The sequence below is a fragment of the Melozone crissalis genome, unplaced genomic scaffold, assembly GCF_028551555.1.
Source record: "Melozone crissalis strain CALT ecotype California unplaced genomic scaffold, PUWL_Pcris_2 ptg000061l_1, whole genome shotgun sequence".
Taxonomy (NCBI): domain Eukaryota; kingdom Metazoa; phylum Chordata; class Aves; order Passeriformes; family Passerellidae; genus Melozone; species Melozone crissalis.
The window spans coordinates 4075049-4094997 of record NW_026535839.1 but is presented as its reverse complement, the minus strand read 5'-3'; the positions used below and the strand labels follow the sequence as shown (position 1 = coordinate 4094997).

General features: G+C 41.7%; 1 protein-coding gene across 2 annotated transcripts in view; it reads right to left on the bottom strand.

The window, feature by feature from the left end:
* The window catches only part of EBF1 (EBF transcription factor 1), a 261576-nt gene that overhangs the window by 91994 nt on the left and 149633 nt on the right, over positions 1-19949 (bottom strand). For both annotated transcript variants that reach the window (XM_054287810.1, XM_054287811.1), the window contains exon 7: positions 1891-1972. In XM_054287810.1, coding sequence (XP_054143785.1) covers positions 1891-1972 — 82 coding nt within the window. The remainder of the gene's footprint in view (positions 1-1890; positions 1973-19949) is intronic.

Sequence of the window (19949 nt, the reverse complement as noted above, 5' to 3'; positions counted from 1 at the left end):
CACCCTAAGAAATGATAAATGAAGTTTGGACTCTGCAGAGCCCAGCTGTTTTATTTTAAGAAGTCTATTGCTAAAAGACCAACAAATTCAAAATTAAAAAAAAAAAAAAGAAAAGGGAAGAAACAAAAGCAGCTATTGTAAAACAATAAGGCTGGGCACTGAAGAGAATGCTGCGAGCTTCAATGCCACCCTGTATGAGAGTAGGAGTGGTTCGCTCGGCTGAAAGTGATTAATTTCTTGAAAATGCTGAGGTCACGCTAATTGACATGACCTGTGTAATTAAGCAGTCTCTGTTTACACATGGAAAGCTCAACTGCTGTGAAGCTGGGTTTGTATGACAGAATGTCTTTACAAGTCAAGAGATCAACAACCTTTCCTATGTCCTACCTCCCCGCCGACACAGCTCCTGATTGCTGTTCTGAGGAACATGCACAGGCATTTCCATATGAAAATCAGCCTGGAGCCTGGGCGAGCACAGCCCCAGCAGAGTGTACATGTTGTGAAGCAAGCTCTGACAGGCCCCAGGGGTGACTGCTCGGACTAAAGCCCCGTGCTGGTGAGAGTCCTTTTCCCACATTCTCTTTCTGTGATAATGCCCTCTGGAATCACAGGAGAATTGTGACAGAGGGAGGAGTGTGGGGTGAGAAGCTGAGGGCTCTGCCATGCTAATGCTGGCTTTTACACTGATTAATTTAATCCCTGTGGCCACATCTCCTCACTTCTGCACTTTCCTGCTCAGAGGCAAATAGCACCCCTCTGCCTTCCAGCATTGCTGCAATTAAGCAGTTCAACAAAAGACAGTCTACATATAAATAATATTGTCACTTACATAACATTCAACACTTGTATTGAAGTGCAACAATGCTGGAAAAGAAGCAAACAAGGTTCTGAGTAACTACAGAAAGCAGATATATTTTGGATTTGTCTTTCTCCAGAGACCCATGTGGTCCATGGGACAAATCTCTTGTTTCTTTCTCAGAACCCTGAGGCAAAGCTCCACTGACAGATTCTACCATATTTCCTCCGTGGAAAACTCCTCCCACCAAAAGAGAAGGTTCTTTAACTTTCTATCCCATATTTTTATTCAGCACATACCCAGCTAAAACATTATTGCCACAGTCAAAGAGCATGTCTTCAATAAAAGGGTTGGAACATTCCTCAGTGTTGCCACCACCCTACTCTGCTGCCAGCACTGGGGAGGTGCATGTACAGACCACCTTCCCAAGGGACAGTGATGCTCTTCAACCCAAAATGAGTAGTGACACAGCTGGACCATAATAAGATGGCCACCTAAACCTTTGTTGATATTTCAGCTCCCAAGACCCAGTGCCACAAGATGCAAAAATGGGTTAATACCAGCCCAAAGCATCCTAAGAAAGAGGCACCCAATGGAAGCTTTCTCCAAGTGCTCACTACAGGGACAGACCTTCATCCCATCGATGCATGTTTATGAGTCTTTACCACTGCTCAGGAGTAACACGTGTAGCCACATGCCTGATTTTATTAATTGCTCTTACGCCTTCCTCTGCCCCAGCCAATAAACAAGGTGCCCACTTGGTGTCTGTATGAAAACAAATAGTTCCCCATGGAGAGAGAAATATCTCAGAGCAGGGGAGCCCAATAGCTGAAAACAACAGAGAGGTCATTTTGATTTTTCCTTTTCATGCTTTCCCTTCCGGTGGAGATGACATTATCTTCAAGAGTGCTCTCTTCCAGAGCAAGAAAACCCAACTACTTCCTGACAATTCTGCCGTGACAAGAAGTTCTCAGGCATTATTTTGTGACCTTATGTTTTTAGCATCTTCCAGTGAATTACTAGGTTAGTTTGGGTCAAAGTACTTCTGTCCTAACAGCTGCTGATTTTTAAAGGAGGAAGCATGTCCGACTGACCTGGAATCGACGCATGTCTCGAGGGTTTCCTGCATTTTTTAGGCAATTTTGGTTACATTTGAGGAAAAATTTCAAGAAGAACCTGTGGAGAAACAGAAATGAACATTAATGCCTTATAAATAGGGTGTAGTCTGTATAAATATGACAGTGATACAAATATGATATCTGCACATTTGGTCCAACAAAGACTTATCAACATCAGTATTCCCAACTCAGACAAATCACCCCCCTGCCCAACCAAAGAAGGAGTGGAGGTTACATAGGCCTGATCTAGCAAAACACCCTGAAAATTTAAACACTAATTTCATAGCTCTGTTGTGTCAGAGCCATTAAAGTTTGCAGAGTCAGTCCCTCTGTCACGCCAGGTTGGCTGTGCCATCCAGAGCAATGAGGAACAGACACGTTTTTCAGCACAGCAAAAAAGGGACAGAAAAATGCTAGACATGAAAATTCCCTTGGGTATAAATGGGGTTTTGTTTTACAAGTTCACTGTCACCCTCAAGTTTTGATTTAATACAAAAATACTGAAAGTGTTCCATACAGTTGAAATCTCCCCCCCCACGATTAAACTGAGTTTGTGAATAAAATTAATGCTCCAATAGTGGTTAGTGGAGCCCAAATCTCTGAGAGAAGGGGGAAGTCTTGGTCAAAAGAATGACTTCATGGAAAAATGAAATGTTTTTGATGCAGTCTACTTCCTGACCATACACAGTTCACTGAAGTAGCTATAAGACCCTGACATATATCTCTAAGAAAAGACATTGCCTTTTACAAAGCCAAAGAAAAAAGCAAACATTTCACTGAAAATATTTCCTTCAGTGTTATGCATCAGTGGGCTGTAAACTCATAAAGACAAGTCAATGAATAATAGTGGGTCTCAGATTCCAGGCTTCCTCCCTGAAAGCCAAAGTTTATCAGCCTTTTGTCCAAAATAAACTACAGACTAAGGTCTCCTAAAGCTCAGCCGTGCACAGTTTAATCCTACAGCAAGTTTAAAGCCCAGCGTAACCAGACAAGGCAGCATTACACGTGCAATAACCATCAGTGACTAAGCAGAAGTTCCTCTGCCCTGTTCCCACATACAGGAGTGGGGTGGGGAACAGTTTGATCCTGTTTTACTTTAAATCTGAATGTCAACTTTTGCAAGCAGCCCTCTTTCAGCACCCAAACTGAATGCTAGGTCAGCAGAATTTGCACAGACTGTCACCAAGAAAGGCAACACTGCAGGGTAAACAGCTTCAGAAAATCCCTTTTTGATGAGCAGCATTCTTTGCCCTGCTCTAGTTGTGATGCTGCCTCTCAACAAGGCAAGTTTTGCTGCTTGTTCCTCCATGTCAAGGAAATCATACAAGGCAAACAGCTGCAACGATAAATCAAAACTATGAGGGACTGTTTTCATTTAAGAAATGCAATGTAATGAGGAGGATTATCAAATGTGATGCTTGGGATTATCAAGGACCTGATCTCCTGGCCCAGGAAGTCTCTTCTAGACCTGAGCTTCTAAATAAGGGCAAGCAATCCACATAAAATAAACATCCACTGCACTGGAACAGGGGTTTGGAGGCAGTGCTTGTCTAAAGGAAAGAGCAGTGCAAGTCATTGCATTTCTCAATCAAGCAGGTTCTGATATTCAATAATGGAAAGGTGGTGCTATTTGCTGTACATGTGTGTCTTTTTAAGCTGCTAATGGCCAGCTGTGACAGCCTGACTCAGATTGTGTAGAAGGAGCTGTCAGCACAAATCTTGGCATCTCAGATCCAGACAACTGCTTGCCACCAGGCAAGGGTTTGTACTTGTGCCAGAATGGATTTTGAGAGACAAGCAAATAGGGCATTAATTCCGCCAAAGAAAAGCGAAAAGTGGGGAGAGTTGGGGATCTTACACTTCAGATGATGGCTTTCCTGTCAACAGCTCATCACTTAGTTCATGAGCTATGAAGGGCACAGACATCAGATCCCTCTTGCCCTAAGCTGGCCCTATCTCGCGAAACCCTGGCAGGATTTGGAGACCACCCCTCTACACGAGATTGCTCGCTGAAATAAAAAGCCTGGCCATCTGTTCAGAGGCAAAGACATCCCTGTCAGCTGGTGCCTACAGCCTCAAACAGGCCCTTATGTGGCAAAACCTCTCAGAGCCACTCACTCTTTGGGGAGAAGCTGGCGCGGCCCTGGGCTTACCACGGGATTTTGGCGGCTTCGCCGAGGGCTGAGTCCAGCAGCTGCCCACCCGGTCTGCCACAGCCCCAGAGCAACACCCCGGCCCTGAGGGGAGCCGGGGCATGGAAAAGTTAAAAATAGCTAAAAATTCCTGGTTTGTATTGGCATAGCACACAAATAACGGGCAGTGAGGGTTGGTGGGCTGATTAAGGGTTCCCCAAAAAAGATGGAAAGTTCTTTGTGAATCTCTATGGAGAAACACTGGGCCTTTCCTCCCCTTACAAACTCTGAATTCATGTCAATTCAAAGGCTTGCAAAGTCACTCTGAAATACAAGAGTTTGCTTTTTGGGGTCTGCAAAATTCTAACCCGAAGTTTCACAGTCTAACTCCATTTGCACTGCGCAATAACCCTCAAAGGCTACACAAGTTTCACCAAAATAAACTGCAGAAGAAATGAAGCTCATCTGTTTAAACCTACCAAAAAACCTCAGGCAAGCAAGCAAGCAAACAAAACTCTTTTGAATTAAACCAACGCCAGAAAAAAATTAACTTGCAAAAATAACAGCATTTTCAGAGGAATGCGACGCTCACACAGCCAAGTTCACTCACTGCATGTTAAGCAAAAAAAAAGTCACCAGTTTACAGAACACATTCTGCCAAGTGCCATATTTTAATTCTACTGAAAGACAAAACAAACGATGGGGCTGCACTTTGTTTGGGAACACACCAGGCTGGAGCCCCCCCGGCCACATGAAGCATCCCTCACTCATCCAGGCAAGAGCTGAGCAGCTCCTGGGCTGGCACCACACCCAGAGCTGATGGAACACCCCCCCCCCCCGGGCAGGAAGGAGGATGAGAACAGATTAAGACAAGAGTAGAGCAGAGCAGTTTGATTCATGGGGCTCAGCCCAGGCCCTTGGTTCCTGCTTTAGACCGATTGTTGAGGTGCCTTCATCACCTCAAGCCCGGTCCTGCCAGCATTGCTCATTAGCAACACTTCACTCTGCAAATATTTCAGATTTGGATTGACAGCACTGGTCCAGGAGAAGTGCCAACAGAGCTGAGCTCTTTGCAAGCATAAACCTCCATCCCCATTTGCTCGCATTGAGCCTCTTCACAGTGGGTTACTTTTTTTCAATTCTAACTTTCCCTGCATTTGGCAGGACTGTGTACCATTAATGCTAACCACAGAGGATATATAGCATTAATACTCACTGCTGGGGTCTGAAATTCATTTCCAAGATGAAAAAAAAAAAAAAGTGCAAAACACAGGAGCGTCAATAAAATCTTCAACTCTTTCTCCAAACTTATGTGACTGCTGAACACCCACTCTTCTGCCACACAGGAGACAGTCATCAATTATCCTTATTGCTGTCATTGAAGGTTTGGGGGTTTTTTTTCATCAATCAACCAAAACATATTTTCTGACTCTCTTCCTGACTACTACCATTCCTAGTGTGAAGAGCATTTGTGCATGTGTGTCTCTGTGGAGCAGAGAAAAACAATCCAGCTCCATGCAAGTCAGCTCAGGTCCAGGAAAAAATCTTGCACTGGTATTAAACCAGAGAATTCCATGCATCACCTTTACCCCACAGAGACATGGCTGGAGTGTAAGGAAGGGAACTCTGGGGGAAAACCATTTAATTTTAGATTATATTTAGGTGTCCTACCATGCTGCTCAGGGCAGGCTGCAAAAACTGCTGAGGGACTGAAGTTGCTGAGCAGTTGATCTGTGCCATGCATGCTCTACAAACCCCTGAGCAACTGCAAGGTCCAGTGTAGAAATACATCCTCTAGTTAAATACAAACCCCTGGGCTGAATCAGACCCCAAACTAATGTGAACTTCTGCTTGCCATGCAAAAGCCCTAAAAAATGTGCTATTGGCTGTTGGGAATATTCTCTCCTTTTGTCACAATTCAATAGAAATTCCTTTTTTGGAGATGAAGTTGTGGATTTTTTTCTAACAAAACTGCTGCATTTCCAAAAAGATGTTGGTGTCAGCAGGACTGTGTTCTCACCCTCTACTAGGGAGGAACTCTACCCAAGCCTGGTTCCAGCTCCTGAAACCAGCTCAGGAATCCTCACTCCCACCCCATCCATGCTCTGATTCCCCTTGTTCCACTGATGGATCTGGTGAGCACAAGACCAGCTGGAGGTCACTCCACTTGTTTAAAATACTCCCTGCCACTCCCTGCTGGCCTCATTTTCCATCACACACCAAACCCTTTGGGTTTGTGCAACACCTCCCCAGCAACGTCCTGCTCTTTGCCACCACAACAGGGATTTAAATTAAACCCACGGCAGAAATGGAAGTAATGAAGATGTAAGAGGATTTTGCCTTCCTGCTTTTCTTGCCACTACAAATTAATACTCATGTTTATTAAAAACAACTGAAGAGTTAAATTAAAGAAAGCAAGCTCTGACATGATCTACGTTGGCTCTCCTGTCACTCCCCTGAAGGAAATTTAAAGGAACTCAAACACGAAGGCTTAGCAGTAAGATTTTCTTGCCATTGCCACAATAAATATGTCTGTGGAAGGAGAAAAAAATAGTTGGAAAGAAGACCTGCTGCATTCCTGATGCTGAAGAAAAGCTTGTTTGTTCCTGATACATTGGAGAAGTTGTTCAAGAACAGTTCCTCCATGTGAAAATACGACAGCTGTCATGGTGCCAAGGTCAGCCAGACCAGTGGCTATCCAGAGTGAGTGCTGGTTATACAGCTCAGACCTGGCTAGGGCAAACAAAACTGACAGAACACACCTTTTCTGTGCTGTAAACACATTTGATAGAAAAAGGGCAACTTCAGACTGCTGGATGAAACACAGCAGCAAGTATATGTGGGTTTGTAAAATTAATAAAACCAAAATACACAGGGCCAGGGCAATAATTAGCAACTTTCCATCAGATAAAAGGATTGCATGCCCATTCTGTACGGCACACCAATTCAGCAGAGTACTAAATATGTGCATAAATTTAAATACACAAACAGTACTGGTGGAGACAAAGGTACCACTCACATACTTGAGCATGTCCAGCTCTGCTGTCAAACTGGTGATGCTACAAAAACAGTGTCTCAAACAGCCTCTGATGGGTATTTTAGCTCTGGTGAAAACTTGGCATGTCCAGAGGAACCAAAGCCAGTACAGAGGTGAGCTCAGAGGTCACCAAGGCTGACAGTGCTTTGTTTGCTTCTGCAGGGTTTTCTCTGCAAGTTTCACACACTTCTCTCTTTGTCAATCTATGACTTCTCCTGCAACTCTTGGTAACTTCATCTACTCAGTAATCTGTCACTAAAATAAAAATATAGAGAAAATGCTATTTTATTTGGAAAAGTAAATGATCAAAAGGTAGAGAGAGGAGGTTTAGATTAGGTACTAGCAAAACTTCTCCCCTGTGAGGGTGCTGAGGCCCTGGCAGAGATTGCCAAGAGCAGCTGTGGCTGCCCCTGGATCCCTGGCAGTGCCCAAGGCCAGGCTGGACAGGGCTGGGAGCAGCCTGGGATGGTGAAGGTGTCCCTGCCCATGGCAGGGGATTGGAATGAGATGAGCTTTAAGATCCCCTCCAACCCAAACCATTCTATGATGCTATCATTCCATGATCTATGAAATGCCCCTTTAGAAACTTCAGAAGGACAAAGTTAATCCTTTTCTCTTTTCAAGTTGACTCTTCCTATCCAAACTCCTATTATAAAATGGCAAAATCCAAACTTAGGCTAAAATAAAGCTTTTTTTTTATTCTTGAAGAACAATTTCTTTAATTTTCCAACAATTTAAAACTTCACTTGAAGATTGCTTTTTGGTTTTTGGTTTTTTTTTTTTTTCTTGCAGGCCTTTTCACATAAAGCTCCCTGATCGTGTCAGGTACCTTATTCACAAAAGAATAATTGAGACTTACACTGATATTTACCAACATGAGGCTTAGCATGGAAATCAAATATAGGCATGGAGAAAACCTCCTATTACCCACATGTTCACAGCTGGATTTTACTTGCCTCTTTAGTCAATAAACAGCAGTAGCTACCTTTTGTGGCGTTTTTACAACAGGAAATTTATTCTGCAGAAGAGAAATTAAACACCAGGTACAGCCATCTAACTCTCTTCTAAACATAACCTCTTGAGTTATCAAACATTCTAATTAGGAAAAAAAATCCCAAATCTGTTCTCTCTGTATTCAATGCTCTTACTGATTTAAAATGGAAGTCAAATCAGACGTGAATTTTGCATTTATGGGATACTAAGAAATTTACTGGTTTAAAAAACAAACAAATACCAAAAATAAGGCATGGAAAATTATTTACTAGACAATATATATCTTCCTCTTGAACTGCAGAAAAGGTCCAAGAAAAACAATTTGATGCAGAGAATGAACCTCACACAGTCAGAGCCTGTCAGCTGAAATTTTTCAGACAGTGCCATAATTATAGAAATAATAATGATAATAATAGAAATAATAATAATAATAGAAATAATAATAATTATAATAATTATAATAATAATAATTATTATTATTATTATTATTACTATTACTATTATTTTGTGAAGTTGCTGTTGCTGCTGGAACTCCAGCACTGCCAGGGTTTGCTGTTATCAATACAGTAAATATTCAGCTCAGCACAGCAAACAGCCGAGGAGGCATCCACATAATCACCAAATCAGAAGGCAGGACCACCCAAACCAGCCTTAAATTACTCATTGCTCACTTCAGCAAGTGCTCCCAGTCACTTTTCCTCAGGTCTGTGCGTTCTGCACAGCGAAGCACAGCATATCTATTTTTCATCTTGCATCTTCTGGACTCCTCTAGCTCCCTGATACTGAGTTATGATGCATCACAGAAATTTAGAGTAGTTTGGGAAAGTGTTTGGCATTTTCTCCAGTGAGTGAGTTAAAATCCCAGAGAGACTGTTTTGGTTTCTTTGCCCAGACTTTTAATGCGAAAAGAAAGAGGTAACACCACTGAAAAACACATCACAAAACAGAATTAAGAATAGTCCAGAGGCAGGTTTGAATGCTCAGTTTTTTGTAATTTAATTTTGCCCCCAGGCCTGGTGTTTTAATTTTTTTTCCTTTAAAGTAGAGAAAATCTAAATTTTCCCAATTCTCCTTACTTGTGCCCAGCTCCAGTATCTAAAATTTTTATTACACTTGAACTGCAGCTACCTTTCTATCACAAACAAAAAAAAGGTTGGAAGGAGTTTATGCCATCTGTGTACAGGGGAAACACAGGGTATTTGGTTGATGACAACCATTGTGAATAGTAAAACAGTAACAATAAAGGTTAATTAATTTGCTTCAGTTTAACCATTTTCCCTTCAGTGTCTCCCCATTTCGGTCTCATTTCACCCCTCAAACACTAGGGCATAAAAGTGAGTTAACTATTTTTAATTTTTACTGAAAACATCAGACTTTAGTCACTGGAAAAAAAGACAAACCAGCCCTGTGGTCTGTCATAGTTCACACAATGCCAGTGAATTAGCAGCCCTGCCAGAGCCATACTTTAGCAGAAAGGGCCTCTGTTCAGTGTAAGTGCTGACAGATAACAGCAGTGCTGTTATTGCAATATGATATCAGCATTTGCCTCCCTGCCTTCTCAAGGTAAACTCCTGTAACTTTAGCATGGGCACCAAAAAGCAGCAGAGGTATCAGAGTCAGGGGATGTTGGAGAGCAGGGCTAATCCAGCCCCCTGAAGCTGCTTTTCTCACAGCAAACATGGGGCCCTAAAATGTTTCACCATTTGGGGTGTTTGTGACATACTTCTTTCATCAGCTTAATGAGAAAGTTATAAAGATTCACGTGGTAATTATTTCATGTGTGGGGAACACATTCCCCACCTTTCCCTGGACCAGGCACATGTAAATCCCCTGCATGTAAAATTGTGTGCAATCTGCCTGCACATGCAATAATCAATGATTCCTCAAAAAACCTGACCCCAAGAATATCTTTAAGTAACACTGACACACTGGTGCCATCACCCAAACCTGCAAATTAAAAACTATAATGATCTGGGAACCCAGTCAGTCACTGACAAAGGACAATCTGACAGAGATGCTGCTGGGGGATGTGGTTTTACACTTTTATGGTTCTCTTGAATAAAGAAAAAAAAAAAAATCCAACAATTAGAAGAAATCTTTTAAATAAACTAGTAGATGTGAGTCTAGAATTAGGGGTCCAGAAAAAAATATACATGCAAATGTACATTTGTATTTACACAAGACAAGATCAAGTGCAAAAATGTTGTGGAAGAAAGTCAAGTGCTGCCTTCAGCTCCTGCCCACAAGCTGGACATTCCATCCAGGGGTTCCCATTGTTTCATGATATTTAAGAGAATAAAGCCCTCGTTTCCTTTGCAGCAGGGAGCTCTGGCAGTGAGCACAGGATCCAGAGTGTAGTGGCTATTTTGAGAGCTGGAAGGAAGCAAGAGGCTGCTCTGTGCAAAGGCAGAGGCACTTTGAGCTGTGTGTGCAGTGGTTCAACAAGAGAAGACATGCCAGGGGCACCTGAAGGGGATCATGAACTGCCCCAAAGTATAAAATTCTGCAGAATTGTGTGTGTGTGTGGGCAAGCAACCCAAACACTGTAAAATTCATTGGGATTTACCACAAATGGGGAAAAACTGAAAGAGGAAGGGGAAAAGAGATTCTGATGTGCTGGTGAAGAGGATCACCCTATAGGTACTGCTGGAGATGTCATCAATAAATATTGCATATGTCTGCTACCTTTAACATGACATTGAAAGAGCTTAATTAACCTCAGAAATAATGGCCTCTGCAGCAAGCACGTAGAAACCAATCATATCTGCTTATATCACAAGTTTTGGATTAAGTGCTTCAGAGCTTTTCTTAAAGCAATGAGCCTTGAACACGTAGAAAAAAGACTTTTGCTGATGTCCTCTTCTGTGTCAGAGAGATGTGGGAAAGGCATTGCAGGCTATAGCTGCAAAGTTATCTCTTGTACCAGTTGGGAAAGGTGATCCAGCTAACAAGAATATTTTCTCCTGTCCTTGAAGCCCACCATCCAGTGAGGTCAAAAAAACCCAAAACTGGAGTGGAATTCAGATCAGGATGCTGCTGACAAGTTAGAACCAGAGCAAAGCAAAGACATGTATAAAATAAATCATGCTCGTGGTACTTTGTTGGTGAGAACTATGAAAAACAGCACATTTAGAGGGAGTTCAACAGACAAAAAGCAGTGTAAGGGCAGAGGCACAGCATTAAATACCTGACAGAGGGGAACAGGGAACACCTACAGACAACTCCCATGGTGTTAAAACACAGACAAGACTTGGGATTTCCCCTGTATTTATGGATGTCTGGCTGTGTCTCAGATGCCCTTCTGTGGGAAACCAGGGATGAGACCTGTGATTAGTCAGATTTACACCCACAAAACACAGAGCATGAGGGTCTACACAGTACTAGATAAGTACTTCAGAATTATGATTTTTCTGTGCTGCTGCAGAGGACAGCATCAGCAACGGAAACTTTACAATGAGCAGTTAAGAAACCTTGCTAAGCAGCCAGGGCAGAAAGATAAAAGTTGTTGTTCGTCTACATCTTACCAATGAAAACTACAATTCGATGGACTTGAAAGTACTTGCAACAGAACAATTCTTAACAACTTTAACTCTATTTTATGTTCTATTGTACTTCTTTTGAGAGCAATTGTGCTGGACATCAGGATTAATTTTTTCACTGCAAGGGTGGCAAAGGTTTGGAAAAGGCTGCCCAGGGAGGTGGTCAAGTTCCCACCCCTGGAGCTGTCCAAGGAATGACTGGACACAACATCCAGTGGTTGAATTGAAATCATGGTAGTCAGTCAAAGGTTGGACTTAATGATCTTGGAGGTCTTTTCCAACTTTAATGTTTCTATGATTCTAAGTTTTACATCTCTGCTTAATCTCCAAATAAAAAATTAAGAGCAAATTTGAAGAAATACTGTGCAGTGCCAATGACAAACTCATCAGCAGACACATGTTAGACAACATGCTAAAATACCCTCACATCAACTTGTCAAAAATTACCACCAGCTAACAGACAACCCTGACAATATAATGCTCAGGGCTTGACTGAAAATACAGTTAAATGTACATTACCACATACAAATTGCATGTGACTTTGAGTCTATTCAATAAAATAATATTACTCCAAGTTGGGAAGTATGGATCATTCTGATTACAATTGAATGACAAAGTTTCTCTCTGCTGAGATTTCTTCCACTGTGCAGAATAACTGCAACAAGCACAAAATGACTGCACTGCTCCTGCAGGGAAGCCTCTCTGCCAGCCTGGAGCTGCAGCATTCCCTGTCTACAGCCAGCTTTACCCTTGGCATCTTCTGAGTCCTCCACCAACTCTTCACACAAAGTCCTTGGACATAAAGAGGCAGGTTTGGCTCACTGTGCTTAAGAGAGCGTGAAGATCCCTTCATCTTAAAGATTCCTGACTCTCAGTAGAAGCAGCTACCTGGAACTTGCAAGGACATTGAGGAGAACACTTTCATCCTTGCAGAAAGCGTCTTGGGACTTGTTAAGACTACAGGTGGTCAGACACTTGACTTTGTGTCTCTCCTGAAAGACGGCACCTCCAGCAAGGCGGCACTCCCTGGTGTGACACCTCTTCAGCAGCATCTGAAAGGAAAGCCAACCTCCCACTGAGCCACCAAACGCTGCTTCCCACACTAGTGAGGCTTTTCCTTAGAGGACTCTTCTTTGAAAATAAAAAATTGTCAGCCTAGTGATGCAGTGCCAATAACTCCAAGCGCTGTTGCTTTTGTATATCCTGAAGGTTGCTTTTAAAAAATGGGTTTCATTACATAATGGGTTACAGCAAAGTGATGTCTCACAAGTTTTAAATTGAGATTTTTTTTTATTTTTTTTTTCTTTTTTTGAACCTGCACATGGTTTCCTTGATCTCCATCCAGTCATTTAGAAGGCACGTTCTAATGTTCACCTACATGTCACTTTGAAAGCAAGACAGATATATTCTGTATTCCTTGGTAATAGTTTTAGGTTCTTTTTTAAAGTTCACTTCCAAAGATCACAAAATAATAGGGGGGGGGGGGGGGGGAAAGAGGGTTTTTGTTCTTTTTTCAAGGGAATCTTACTATCAAATTGTAGGCAATAATACATTTGAGACACAGAAACCAAGAATGGAACTGGAGCTGGCAGAACAGCCACAGAACACCACCTTGCCTTCATCCCAAAGAGACTTATGCTTTCAAGGTGTCCAGGCACAAAATTTTCTGGAATTTTAAATATGTTAATAGCTCAAAGTACTGACGACTCCAAGCCAAAACCCCAAATTGGAAAGTTCCTGAGCCCCGAGCAACATTCAGTCTGCAGCAGTGAAAGAGTGAAACAAATTCAGATGGGAACACGCACACATTTTGTGAAGCTCTCACCTGAGGTTGGCATCTGACCAGAAATAACCAGCTCAGATCCCATCTTGGAGACCCGAGCTCGGGACCAAGAAGTCTTTAGAATAAACTGAAAATATCTTCCTGAAGTACAAGAGAGGCTGGTTTCTCTCTTGTTGCACTGTCTGTTCCCAAACTCTCTCCCACCCATTACCTCTTAAAGGACATTGGCAAATGGCACCCCTCAGGCTGTATAAATCTCTGCAGAAGGAACAGCATAATTTTTCTCCCATCACGAACCTTCCAGTCTAATATTTGACAGCCTAGATCAGGTGCTGTCCAAACATTTATTAAAACATTTTAAATGATGAATATATCCAATTATTACTATTAATGCAGCTAATACTGACTAATGAGGGGGAAACACACTAGCTTGTGTCCTGCAATTCATTACCCCTGCCTTGTCAACAATTCAAAGCCCAAAACCTAATCATCCGTACCGGGCCCTGTTATATTTCACACGTCACATTTAATAAGTCACTCAGTGCCTATAAATTAATGTAACATGTCGGCGTTTATGAGCGCGGCTTTGTCGCTGTTAACAAATGATGTGCTGGCCTGGTCTGCTGCAGCTCAGCAGTGACGAATGATGGAGGATGATTTCTCTCCAAACTATAAACTGCACACTGGGGACCACAGCCACACGTGGGCATGTGTGTGCACACCCAGGCTGGGCATGGGAATGGCATAGAATATACAGAATTTGGTACCTGTTACAGGTGTATTTCGTACATTTTAATGTATTCAATATTTTTCAGTCCAGTCATTAAATTTTATCAGCACACATCATAACTAGTCAGACACTTATAGAGATGAACACAAGTTGCCACACAGTATTATAGGGATGTATAAACAGCTCTTCAGCAAGTTTATCAAAAACACATCTCCTGAGTGTATCACATTACAATTTCACTCGCACCACTTTAAGCCAACCAAGTTTATAGATACTATCATTTATAACAACACAACACACAGGTGGGGCCAGATCTTGGGTTTGATTTACAGTTAGTCTGAACACCTGTAATATTTCCATTCTTAGTGCTTCCACAGCCAATCACAGCTTGAAACAGAAATGAAACACCACAGAGTTGTATTGCAGAATGTGATGCTAAACTGCAGATGACTGGCACAGCACCAATACTTCCTTTACTACTTCTTGAGCAAAACTGATTTTTTTAAGCAATATGAATAAAGCATAACTTAAAGTAACAGTATATTAAAAATGTACATGTGATATACATGTACATTTTAAAACCCTTCTTCCAATTTTCCTGAAAAGACTGTAAGCACTGGAAAGCAACAGGGAAAATGTTGGCATCTTTTGGTTACTTGGGTTACAGCTGTGGCAGGTTCAGGATTGAGGAAAAACATCTGGATCTACATACAGCTGCATTAAGTACTATGTGCAGTAATAAAACTGCATGTTGCAAATGCACACTGTGGCCAGGAGGGAAGTTGCCACTGGAATCAGATTTTATGGAGCTCAGAGGTTTGTCAGCAGCAGCAGAAGACAGATAAGGAAAGGACCCTTGACAGTTGAGCTCCTCACCCCTGGAAAAGCTGACTCTTACCAAAGCACAAACCAGGACCCCTGTTTTGGTTATATAACAAAGCTTTCCTGACAGTAAGGCCAGTTTTGCCCATATGGTCTCTTTTACAGTGTTGTATTCCATTACAGCAACAGATTCCTTATGGAACAGAGCATCCTGGAATACACACAATAACGCACTGGGGATGAGCTCACAGCCAGCCTGGGAGAGACAGATTTGACTGAATTCTCTAGATGCTTTTATTGCCTCTGTTGGGAAATCACAGTCTGTAAAAAAGGAAGATTTGTGCGAAAGGATCATGTCTGAAGGTCTGCCAGCACAAAAAACATTCTTAGAGGAAAACCTCTAGTGTGACAAAACATCGTCTTGAGAAAGTTCATAAGTGAAAGCTCTTCACTTAATCTCGGCAGCCATGACTCAATGCTTCCACGTCCTACTGAAGCAGAATTGTGAAGAGCAGTGCAGCAGAAAGTCACACAAATTTTCCAAAATTAGTCCACCCTGGAAGGGCCATCCCATGGTTACAGTACTAGAGCAGGACACAGAAGACCTACATTCCTTTGGGCGCTTGCTACACTTTGGAAGCTGCTGAGTCGCTTTCAGGCTGCTAAAGTTGCAATTAAGCCCTCTTAAAAGTCCTCCTGCGCATTTTACTGCATCCTCAGAAGTCAAAACACCTTTAAAAATCTACCTTTAAATCTCTCTGTCTTCTTTTCCCATCTTTAAAATAGGGATCATGACACTTCTCTAGCACACAGGTACCATAAAGACAAAGACACTTTCTAAAAGGTGTCACACACATCTAGGATTCTCTCATGTACTGTTGGCTTAAAAAAAAACTTAGATATTTTTAAAGACTTCTGATATATAAAGGGGAAACGATGTAGGATTTCATAGACTTTAAATGTCTCTAAGAAAATTATTCTGTATAGGCTGGATCACTGAAAGAACCACACTTACCAATTTGTTTTTCTAGGTCGTGTATGGGATTTTTTTGGCACTTCATAGCTTTAGAGCAATAGAGACGGTAAAATTCTGTTGAAAGGCTTGAGCATCACTGCTCCTGCACTCTACACACTACTTCTTGTTGAAGGAAATTATTTGGGAGTACAGTCTGAGATCAGCCACAACAGCAAGACCAGTTCACCACTTAAGGCTCAGTGGTGCCTCAATGTCCCCACAGCCCATCATTTGCAAGATGCTAGAAGTCATGAATACCCAAAAAACCCAGGGCAACACATTTTAATAATTTCACTGCAGAAAATTTATTTAGTAATTGCCTAATAAAACATGTCATTTTCTCTGAAAGCAATATTGTATTTCTAGCACCCAACATAGAAATTATATGGTGCAAACCCATCCTCCAAGTAACTCTCTGACACCACCTATGCAAGCAGAAGCTGGGACCACTATTCCGGAGCAAAACCAAATTATTAGAGCAGTGAAGCCCAAATAGACAGCATCACCATAATCAATCATGTCAGCTGTACAGCACCCATAGCACTTGGGTTCTTTTAATCCCATTCTCCTCCCTGTCATTCATTTACCATCTTTTTTTAGTCAAAAATTTTGTGGGGCAGCACAATATGATTTGTATATAAATCTGACCTACCAGAGGTCTCCAAGTACTACCACAAAACATATGACAGATAAGAAGCTTCATAAACTTTTGGGGTTTTTTTCCTTACATTTCTTAAGCTTTAAATGGGCAGGAAAAGCAAAAAGTAAGCTGAGTGTCAACATGAAATCTTGGTACTGTCTGCATGCCACAGCAAACACATTTAGGTCTAAAAACTTTTAAAACTCAGTAAGATAAGTGGGGATTGCAAAGAAGTCACCACACAGGCACTGCTGGAGAAAGCATTAAAAACATGTGAAGTAGAACTACCCTGTTGCAAGGGATTCATGGAAACTCTGAAATCTTGAAAAGGAGAGAAATCTGCATGACAATAACATTGTTTCCTTCTCTGAGGGACCCTTAGGGCTCACAAAATCATACAGAAAAGAACACAGCTCTTTTCAATTCAGCCCATTGTACAGAACCGTGAATGTCACAAGTTTTATTTTATAATGATTTAACATAAAGAAAAATAAGGGCTCAGGCAGAGACATATTTTCCTCAAGAATTTATTGTTCACCAAAATAGTTTGTTTTGCTGAAACATTTCTTTTTGCTGTATTTTTTTCTAGCTTCATTCTAGAGCTGCCTTTGCCCACACTTTGCTTTGAGAGAGGTTAAATTTCCATTGTCATCTCTTCTGATCCCTGCAGGCCCCAGACTTCCCCTGAGGAGTTGATGCTGCACCTGGATCACTGCTAAGCCACCAACCACCTCTGCCTTCTTGCACCTTCTGTATCCTCCCTCCCAAAACATCAGGGATCCCTCTGGAGACACAGGGGAGCAAAGCATCACCAAATATCAGAACAAATCCTCTTGCACCAGAGGCAGAATCGAGCCTGAATTCCAGGCTGAGGATCCCTTTGATCCCTGCTGGGAACACAGTGGTGGCCCAAGAGGACAGGAGCATCCCCAGCCTGCCAGCTGGAGCAGAGATCAGGAACTGCCTCCCTGGGGGAAACAGAAACCCAGCTGGAAGAACATCCTTCCTAATGCCTGTGTGAGCAACGGGATGAGCTGCACTGAAATGAAGGGCTTGAGCCAGCTCTCCTTCCCAGCCAGCAGCAGCTCCAGAGAGATCCTGGCTGGGTTGCTCTGTGTGATCCTGGGATATTCCAGTGCCACAGCTCAGCAGCCATCCCTTCCCCTGTGTTCCCACTGCACCTCCCAGCAAGGACACAATTTGTCCTCTTTATGTTCTTAGTCCCCACTGTCATTAAGCCAGGTGAGGAAAGGCCAATATTCTCCTTTCAGAGGGGAGGAAAATAAGTGACTTCACAAAAACATGCAAGAGTTTTTGGCAAAAGAAGAGAAAGTATTCCAGGGCATGGCTCTGTTAGTGACTGAATTTCTACTCCATGAATTATTTCTTTTAATTAGAAAATCAGAACAATTTAAAAAATTAAAATAAATCCTAACTCAGCTGCATTTTCCACCAAAATTAGCACTTGGTTCAGAAAGCAAATAAGCCCAAAACTAAGCAGGCAAAGAAAACTCTAAGTGCATTGTATGTTCAAGCTAAACTGATGCAATTCCACATATTCAGTAAAAAAATAAAGTCAAAAGTAGGTCAGAAAAGCTGACAGAATTAATCACAGAAGAGATGAATAGGAAATTTGATGGAAATAAGATCACTTTTCATGATGAATTCACAGTCAGCACTTAATTGACTACAACAAACTTGAAAATACACTTGGTGAATGTCTGCATTAGCTGGACTTGTGAATGTTTGTAGCAGTTAAGATACACAAACTGATCAATAGTGTAAAACAAAGGAGCTCAGGTATGCATGTGTACTCATACATCACTTCAATAAATTACCCTGGGTGCTAACACCGGGGGAAGGAAGGGGGGTGGATTTAGAACAATCATTTTGGGATCAAGAGCTAAATCATTTCAACCACATCTTGATTTCTGCAAAACTCGGCAGGAATTATGAGGCTTAACAGCATCTCAACAATTAGCATATTATAAATACAAAAATGATATATTAAAGTGAGAGGAGAAAAAGGCCAGCATTTTACACCTACAGTAATATAATTCCACTACTTAATGCAAAGTAACAGGCATTAGAGTGTTTGGGATCCTCTTGTATAGTGTTATCTGTTCTATCAGTAAATGAGACTATGTGAACAGTACAACCTATAAATAATTCAAGGCCTGAGATGGCAATTATAGAACCATGCACAACCAGCATGAATATTTTATGAAGGCTAAAACAGCCCTCAGAATGAATCATGGATAGATGAACACACACACATACACACACACTCAGCTGTTGGCCAAGTATTTCTTCCAGACATGGCTTATATCTGATCCTCAGTACATCTAAAAAGAAAATTCCTGAACCCAAAAGTCAGAAGTTACATCTGTATTTTTAGATATTAAGAGATATTAAAAAAATAAATAAAGAGACTGCAGAAGAAAAAAAATGCTATATTGCTGAAAGAAAATGTTTGTTTCCTTTCAAAGATTCTGGTAGGAATTCTAAACAACTTTTTCCTGTGCACAAAACGTGGCTGCCAAAAGCCAACCACGATGTGCAAACCAAGGGTCCACAAGGGCTATGCAGCACCTTGGTCTGCAAAATCTGCCCCTAGAGAAGGACTTGGAGATATTTTCCAGTAGAGATATACTGGTGTAACTCCCCATATGGGCACTATTATTGCAGCACAAGAGCATTCACAGGGGAGTTAGAGCAGTATAACTACTCCAGCATAATTATACAGGTATAATTATGCCAGTAAATTTCCCTGTGTTAGCAAGCCCAGAGAAAACCTCCCTGTAAGGAGCAGGGCCCTGCTGCATCCTGCCCCAGCACACAGCCAGGGGGCCTGCAGAGAAACACATCTGGGAGAAGAGATCCCCAAACCCTGCTCCCAAGCCAGGGCACTCAGGGGCACTCAGGGGCACATGAGTAAATTAATAACACCCTAGGAGAAAAATAATAAAATAATCTTTTACATGTCTATCAGGTACACACTCACATACATGTGCACCCATATTTTAGATATATTTACACTGTATATAAATATAGCATACATAAATACACATACTTTTATTTATATGAATTTACATTTTAGAACATGTGTTATAAACACTGTCTGATTAGTCCACAGATCACCTCCTGGAAATGAGGATGTATAATTTCTCCCATTCTCCCACTGGTGGAACTGGAATACAAAGTTAAAACACCACCATCTATTTAAAGAAACTGGGCTGGAACCTGAGTGACCATCAGATAGCTCTTCTATGCCAAATATAAACATATCTTTGATAGCTTGAAGATTTGTCACTTACAAATATAAATGATGAGACTGGTTTTGG